At 34.9% G+C, this 9315-nt stretch overlaps 1 protein-coding gene across 1 annotated transcript; it reads left to right on the top strand.

Annotated features, from left to right (window-relative positions):
- The first annotated feature begins 954 nt into the window (after positions 1-954).
- On the top strand, positions 955-7776 carry LOC128250448 (zinc finger protein 98-like). The gene is made up of 2 exons (XM_052975481.1): positions 955-1093; positions 4427-7776. Exon 2 carries the CDS (start codon positions 4741-4743, stop codon positions 5854-5856), a length of 1116 nt encoding a protein of 371 aa, XP_052831441.1. The 5' UTR covers positions 955-1093; positions 4427-4740; the 3' UTR covers positions 5857-7776.
- The last annotated feature ends 1539 nt before the right edge of the window (positions 7777-9315 follow it).

Genomic DNA, 9315 nt, shown 5'->3' with positions numbered 1-9315 from the left:
CAAAGAATCCCTGTAGGGCAGATGGTGTGTGGAAATTATGTGGGTGCACAAGGAATCACTTCAGGACCAGATTCAGCAATCATAAGTTTTTATGTAATATCTACGAGGGCATAATGTTACATGGCAACCTCAATAATGTAGATGACATCAAAAAAAGCACCCATGTCTATGCTATAAAGTGGTTGACATTAGGAAGGGCATCCAACCATAAAAAAACCATGCCAAGGCAGATATAGGAGCTCGATGCAATCTGTAGACATCAAAGCTTGTCAAACTGTCCAAACTATTGCCTGACAAAAAAAAGACAAGCATTTTGTCTTAAAACTATATAAGAGGACAGTCGTGGGCATATGTTTTTGGCTCAGCAAAGAGACCGATAGAATAAGTCTGAGGTCGATTTGTTCGGCTAAAACTCTTCAAGATGGTGCACCAGCATGGCCGTAATCAAATGAATGAAACGGTAAAAGATAAAAGATATTCCTACATATGCACATTCACACACGCACGATAAAAGAAGCCGAAACTGACGTCGCTGTTAACCTTTCCTTTGTAAAAGTTATTAATTAAACGAGTACTGTACTAAAAGTGTTGAGTAATCCTTCACTTTAATGTCAAATTGTTTCTTTTTATTTGGTGTTGAAGATTCTTGTGGAGAGACGGGTTACTGAAGAGATTGCAAGAGTGCAATGAAATGATTTAACAAAACAAAACAAAAAAAAACTAAATACTGTTTATAAATAAAGGACCGAACCAGTGCGTGTGTTTCTTACCGGCATAATGCCTCTCCCAAGGTTTAATAGTGTTTCTTTTTACATATGACTTAACATAAAAACAAACATTAATGTGTGTGTGCTAGAAATAAGCTAATATATTAACGCAGTTATTTCGTGTCGAAACTGCGGCTAAATAACATTAGTCATCTTTATTGCTTTACTACGAAATTACCGCTGAATATGGAAGACTTGCAATAGTCTTATTTATCTTTCATTTCACGTAAAGGAGGAACCTGAAAAAAAAAAACTCTATTTTAATCTTTTTTCGTTGTTTTATGTGAAAACAGAACACAGGCATTCATTGTTTCAATCTAAATATGGTAAGTTAGCCAAGATTTGCATTAACGTTGTATTATTGTGCATGTGTAAGTAATTGAAATGTCTGCTTCTTCGGGGCGTGTACTAATTATATAAACTTAGATGTGAAAACTCTAAACAACATTGGGAAACATGTTCATGTCCTACGTTTTTCTTACACAATTATACTCAGTAATTAAGGAGTTTATGGAAAATAATATAAATAAATTATGATGATAATCTTTTCTACTATCGGTACAAGGCCTAAAATTTTGAGGAAAGGTGCTTGTTGATTGCATCGATCTCAGTGCTTAATTGGTACTTATTTCATCGACCCCGAAAGGTCCACGTTAGCGGAATTTCAATTCAGAAATATAAATACAGACGAAATGCCTCTAAAACATTTTGATAATAATCGTTTCGGTATTAAACCGCTGACGATTTACGAAAAAATCGAGCTCGATACAAAGTGGGGTTACATGAAAGAGCGTGTAAACAGAAATATAGCTGTAACAATTTTGAACAAATGAGAGATACTTCCGAGGGCTACTTTTGGAAAGCAAACAGAAGAATGTAGTGATCGTGACTTCATCCACGGGACAATATGCTGCTATAAGTAATCGAAACCAACTTGATGTGTCTAAAGTGTATGTTATTGTGATTAAATGTTCCGTCCGCTGCAACAGCTAAAACGTCCTTCACATCGTCATCGACTTATTGTATGAATATATTTTTCTTACCTTAATTCATATTATCGATCTGAATATTTTAAGTCTTCTTTGTTAATGATTCATGATCAGGTTTTGTATATTCGCAATTTAAACATTTACATTACGTCAAAACTACAAAATTTGGAAAAGGAAAAAAAAAAAAAATGAAGGAATGTTGCAATGGGAGCGAGAATGATTTTTTTTTTAAAATTCAAAATGGTTAGATTATTATCCATACAAGAACTGATGGTTCTCTCAGTTCATATTCGGAAAACTAGTTTGTGTCAAATAGTTTCATTAAATATGTTGTTGTTGGCACTCCGTCGCTTACGACTTCGAGGGTTCCGGTTGATCCGATCAACGGAACAGCCTGCTGGTGAAATTAACGTGCAAGTGGCTGAGCACTCCACAGACACGTGTACCCTTAACGTAGTTCTCGGGGATATTCAGTGTGACAAGGCTGACCCTTTGAATTACAGGTACAACAGAAACAGGAAGTAAGAGCGAGAGAAAGTTGTGGTGGAAGAGTACAGCAGGGTTCGCCACCATCCCCTGCCGGAGCCTCGTGGAACTTTAGGTGTTTTCGCTCAATAAACACTCACAACGCCCGGTCTGGGAATCGAAACCGCGAGTCCGCTGCCCTAACCACTGGGCCATTGCGCCTCCACCATTAAATATGTAATGGAGTGGTTACCAGAATGTAATGGTTGTTGTGTATGTAGAAGGTGAAGATGATGTTGATTCAATGAAAGGAAGACAGTGCCCGAAGTTGTAGATAACACGTTTATTTCTCCATTACATGTAATTAAAGTCAAACCACGACGTGTAGGCGTGTATAGAATCAGTGGGAAAGCATACGAGATAACGAGAGTTATATTTTCTTGTAAAAGTGCAAATAGCATTAGACTTATCTATTCCCTGTCGTTCTAGCAGCCGTAAGTCAATAGATCAAGTGATGTTGGTCGAAAGTAAGAGAGTGGTGGACGGAACAACTGTATCGTTGATGAATTCCATAGCTGTCCCTTTATGATGTTCTGTCGAGACGGTATTTCGAACTGGTTGACCTGCTCTCTGTTGGTCGCCCTCACTAACTAATTTCTGGACAGATTTTTTTCCTTACGTAATTCTAGTATTGTCCACATGATTTATACATACATATGTACAGACACACACGCCCGCACATTTTTCCATGTTCATATGGATTAGACAGATCTTGTATGGCTGGATGCCCTTCCTGATGCCAACCTTCACCTGTTTCCAAGTAAGATAATATTCCAATATGCTCAGACATGTTTCCGTGGAAGATTGGAAGCAAAGAGCAGTAACATTCACTTATAACTATCGCACAATGTCATGGTAAGGAGACAGTAAAATACAGAATACATGTTGGAATTCTACATAGTTTTTGTTTCACAGCTCAGGGCTATAGTAGAAGGCACTTGTCCAAAGTACCATACAATGGGGTGAAGCCAGAACCATGTGGCTACAAAACATGTTTCTTAAGCACACAGCCATATATTTCTAACATAACTTGATTTATGAATTTTCATAATTAAAGATTTGAAATTTTAATCACATTCTACTAGAGTCACTTCCAAAGATTTTCAAATGGGTCATTTAGTTTTTTAAGGCTTTTATTGAAAATTTTTTAAATGCTCATCCTCAACTTAAGAATACCTCAGATCAGGAGTCCTTATTTCACCTTTAGTTTTGGTTACAAAATTTCTTTTGTAACTAAAACTAAAGTGTCTTTTTTGTGTGTTGTTGTTGAAGTTAAGAACTAAGTTAAATATTCCAGCAATAACCATCTTGTTTTCTTCTGATATGTTAGACAGCATTATCCAATGCTGGGAAATCTTTTTTGAAGATTTAGTTGCAATTTCTTGCATATTGAGGCTGTGTTAGCTTGTCAAGTTTCTCTTGCATGTGGTTGTAAAATGATAGGAGAGAGAAGAGTAGAAATATTCGTTGTCAAATGAAAAGTGCAACTGAGTTTTGAGTGCTAAAATAATAAGTCAACAAAGAATTACCTTTCTGGACTGGGAAGAATCTTTTTAGCCACTAATCTTTTATCTTTTACTTGTTTCAGTCATTACACTGCGGCCACACTAGGGCAATGCCTTGAAGAATTTTGTGTCAAACTTATTGACTCCAGTATTTTTTATTCAGACTAGTACTTATTATGTCAGTCTCTTTTGCTGATCTGTTAAGTCAGGGGGATGTCAACACACCAACACCAGTTGTTAAGTGGTGATGGGACACACAAACACACACATATCATAGGCTTCTATCAGTTTCCGTCTAACAAATCCACTCACAAGGTCTTGGTCATTCTGAGGCTATAGTAGAAGACACTTGCCCAAGGTGCCACACAGTGGGACTGAACCCAGAAACATGTAGTTAGGATGCAAACTTCTTACCATATAACCATGCCTAGAAGATGTCTGTAATCTACAAACATGTAAACTTCTTAAAAGGTTGTATGATGCACTTTTAGTTACAAATTAAAAAGTGAAGTTCCATTACTTGTTAAAGTTAATAGCTACAGCTTACCAACTCTCCATGTATGTAGTAAGATTTTGTTTATTACTTCCATATTTTTTAAAGTATCCTCTATATTTTAAACAAATTTATTTATTATTTCAGAATACCATGTGATATTGCAATAAAGGAGTTCTTACTTAAGATGCACCAATGAATTCTATTGTTATCTATTAAAAACTGTAAAATGTTATACTGAATGAACCCACAATATGATTCTGTGATCAAGTTACTGTGAGATAAATTAAATTCTTAATCAAACTTCAATGAGGAGATGTTCATGAAACTTCAAGCGTCTTCAGATATTGGCAGAGACTGCACAAATAATGGAAATACATCACTGAAGTATTTGTTAGAAATAAAATATTAAAACGAAGAGAAAAAAAATATCCATATATTGTGGTGAAAGAAGAAAAATTATGGAAAATGAATTACATGAGAATCGGGTTAAATGTAAAACACAGCCTAAAATGATTTGTTTTCCTGATGGGATGCTGAGAAAGAAAGCAAAGGCATCTTACCAATGTGATGTCTGTAACAAGTCATTCTCTCAAAGAAGTCACTTGATTATTCATAAACGCATTCATACAGGAGAAAAACCTTTTCACTGTGATATCTGTGGTGAGTCTTTCTCACGAAAAGGTCATTTAACTACTCACAAATACATTCACACAGGGGAGAAACCACATCGATGTGATATTTGTGGTATATCATTCTCTCAAGGATCAAGCTTAACTAAACACAGACATATTCATACAGGGGAGAAACCATATCACTGTGATGTCTGTGGTAGATCATTCTCTACAAGAAGTCACTTAACTACTCACAACCGTATTCATACAGGAGAAAAGCCATATCACTGTGACATTTGTGGTAAATCGTTCTCAGCAACAGGTAACTTAACATTTCATAAGCGTATTCATACAGGAGAGAAGCCCTATCATTGTGATATATGTGGCATATCATTCTCTAAAACAAGTGACTTAACTGTACACAGACGCAGTCATACAGGAGAGAAGCCATATCACTGTGATATCTGTGGTAAATCATTCTCTGGATGTGGTGACTTAACTACACACAGACGCATTCATACAGGGGAGAAGCCATATCACTGTGATATTTGTGGTAAATCATTTGCTAAAGCAAGTGATTTAACTATACATAAACGCATTCATACAGGAGAAAAGCCTTATCATTGTGATATTTGTAGTAAGTCTTTCTCTATAAGTGGTAACTTGACAAAACACAGACGTATCCATTCAAGAGAAAAACCATATCACTGTGATATCTGTGACAGATCTTTTTCTCAAAAAAGTCACCTAACTACTCATAATTTCATTCACACAGGAGAGAAGCCTTATCATTGTGATATCTGTGGTAAATCATTCTCTGTAACAGGTCAGTTAACTACTCATAAACGCATTCATACAGGAGAGAAACCATATCACTGCAATATCTGTGGTAAATCATTCTCTCAGACAGGTAGTTTAAGTAGGCACAAGTGCATTTCTTTAGGAGAAAAACCGTATAATTGACAGCTGTGATTCATTCTCTCAAAAAGTCTCTGAACTAGATATTTATTCATTCCTATCTTGTATAACCATAATTAAATTTACATAACAAAATTATATAATGATGTGATAAAAACTTCTCAACATTATATTTTGTATGACAACGACTCTCTCTGCAGTGGTGAGGAAACTTTGGATGCTTTCTGAATACTCATACATTTTCCATTACACATTCTATGACGTATTTGACATTTTGTATAAATGCTCAAAAATATATTTACATATTATTATCATAAATTATGAATTACATCATTGTACAGTTATTATGTGAGGAGCAAATACACAAACCATTTAAAGACAGGAGTTCCGACATACAATAACTAGGGGACACACACACACACTCGGTCTGATATATGTTCTTCCATGTATCTTATGCATATTCTGTTTGAAATTCTATGAAATGGATGATACTGTCAGATTTTATATATATTTTTCATTTATAAAATAATTTATGACTTGGCGATTAAGCTGAATGTTAATTTACAAGCATCTTTGAAACCTTAAACTTAATATAAATTCTAAATGAGTGATATAATATGTTGTAATCATTGTTGTCAGCATCATCATCATAATAAATAGTTAAATCTCCATTCTGCGTTATAGTACATCCCTTTAGCATTCATATTATTCTGTCAAATGTCATATTTATTTATTCAAATTGTTTTAAATTAATCATACATTATCTCATAGCTTTGAGATTTCAATGATGTGATTGTTTATTTTTAGTATGACATTGTAGAATAGGAGTGAGAGAGGCCAGATCTGGTCAGTTTCACCATAAAACAATCTGAATATTTGGGCCGGACATGGTCAGTTTAAATGCTAAAGGGATATTGATTGAACATTTCTCTCAACAAGATACCACTTTGTTTTGTTCAATCTTTTATCATCTCATCTGTGAAGTCCAGTGTTTACAGTTCTGATCTCACCACACTTTGTGGAAATTCATAACTTGAAATTTAAATAAAGCTGGTTTCCACTTAAATTACTCTCATATCATTTTATATGTAGAATATCTAATTAAGGTGGCGAGCTGGCAGAAACGTTAGCGTGCTAGGCAAAATGCTTTGCAGTATTTCGTCTGCCGTTATATTCTGAGTTCAAATTCCGCCGAAGTCAACTTTGCCTTTCATCCTTTCAGGGTCGATAAAATAAGTACTAGTTACACACTGGGGTCGATGTAATCAACTTAATCCATTTGTCTGTCCTTGTTTGTCCCCTCTATGTTTAGCCCCTTGTGGGCAATAAAGAAATAAGAATATCTAATTAAATATGTGCTAACCCCATCAGCATCTCTATCTCTAGAATTCCCAAAGTTGATCAATGTCTAGTAAAAGTTTCACATTCACCCAACTCTTATTCATTAAATCTTTTACATTGAAGTTATCTAATTTAATAAAATTTGAAGTTAAATTCTAGATATTGGAGATTATTATACAGTGAATAAGAAATAAAGGTGTAATTTGTGTATTAAATGATAATGACATAGTTATCTAGTAATCTTGTAATCTAGCCAGTTATTTGAGAAGCAGAACAAGCAAAATATACTTACTAATCTCTACAAGGAGGTGCTGTAAAGTTTCTGGCTTTAAAAGTATTGTGAAAGGCCTGGTTGGAGGCACAGCCTTCCAAGTTCTTTTACAGGGCTTAGAAAAACTGAAGGATTGCTGCAATAAGTGTGTGAATATGAGAGGAGAATATGTTGAATAAAATCATAATTAACTGATCCTCTTGTATTTTCTTTTACTTAAAGCCAAAAACTTTTCAGCACGCCCTTGTAATACTGTTAAAGATGTAAGATGTCTTGTTTGTATTTTATCTTTGTTGATTGTTGCATAAATCCATATGAACGAGAGTAACGAATAAAATATCTATTCAATCGAATTGCACTCTTCGTCTTGACTATTTTTATTATTTTTTTTTTTTATTGTTATTATTATTATTATTATTATTATTATTATTATTGTTCAGTAGTTTTATTTTTATAACGTGCTTTCACTTCACTACCGAGCGCAGCTCTGTGCGCCTTGGGTATGTGCTGTGGTTTGCTGTGGTGCTCTTATGTTTACTGTATTGAAAGTGTTTTATTATTATTATTATTATTATTGATATAATATATATTCCGTCTAACATAATTCCAAAAGGAAGAAAATATACTTTTGATGTATTTGATATTGTGGGTGAATCTTTGAGAAATATGTTCCCATCAATCATTAATGTCACAGTGCAAGTAAGCTAAAAGTAAATATACAAACCATAAAGAAAATATCCCATCATGCTATGATAGGGCACATGTATGATAGCTTATATATATATCTTCTTTATCTCATATTTATTCATTTATCTATCTTATGTATTTTCTGGGATAAAGTTTATTGAGTGAATGATTCTGTTGGTAAGGCCTTTATAATTTTATGTGTGGCCTTGTCATCACATCAGAAGATGGTCTTTGACAACCATCATCACCATACAAGTATTCCAGTCTTCTACAACAAATATGTCTGGCTATGGGGAATGATATCTTGCTTGGGAGAAGATGAGGGTTGGTAACAAGAAGGGTGTCTGGTCATAGAAAAACTGGCTCAACAAAGTCCATCTGAATCATGCAAGCGTGTAAAAAACGTATGTTAGATTATGCTGATGATGATGGTGTCAGTGGTGCAGTAGAAATACTGAGACCTTAAAAATAAAAATAAAACAATATGATAGCATGTGTGCATTAGATTACTAAAATAGCTCTTCTACAATGTAACTGACACCAATTATAGCCATTCCGAAATTGGAAAATGTAGTGAGCCCTTAAATTTGCCAGTCATTTTACCAGAGACTGCGATTAGGTTGTTTAAAAATATGAACAATGAAAAATTGGCTAAAATTTTCTGGATTACTTTAGAAATTAACTAGATTTATAGATGTTTTGCTTACTGATTTCATTAACCATTATGTGCTAGAAAGAAATTATCTAAACTGGCAAGCCTGATTATCAAGAATCACACTAGTTTGATCTCAAGACAAGCACATAATATGCTTGTTGCACATGTACTTGTTGTTGGCACTCCGTCGCTTACGACGTCGTGAGTTCCAGTTGATCCGATCAATGGAACAGCCTGCTCGTGAAATTAACGTGCAAGTGGCTGAGCACTCCACAGACACGTGTACCCTTAACGTAGTTCTCGAGGAGATTCAGCGTGACACAGTGTGACAAGGCTGACCCTTTGAATTACAGGCACAACAGAAACAGGAAGTAAGAGTGAGAGAAAGTTGTGGCGAAAGAGTACAACAGGGTTCGCCACCATCCCCTGCCGGAGCCTCGTGAAGCTTTAGGTGTTTTTGCTCAATAAACACTCACAACGCCCGGTCTGGGCCATTGCGCCTCCATGCACATGTACATATACTACAGAAAAAAAAAATTCTTAAATATTA

The sequence above is a fragment of the Octopus bimaculoides genome, chromosome 21 (genome assembly GCF_001194135.2).
Source record: "Octopus bimaculoides isolate UCB-OBI-ISO-001 chromosome 21, ASM119413v2, whole genome shotgun sequence".
Lineage (NCBI taxonomy): Eukaryota > Metazoa > Mollusca > Cephalopoda > Octopoda > Octopodidae > Octopus > Octopus bimaculoides.
Note: the sequence above shows the minus strand (reverse complement) of the source record. Positions and strands in the feature narration are given on the sequence as shown.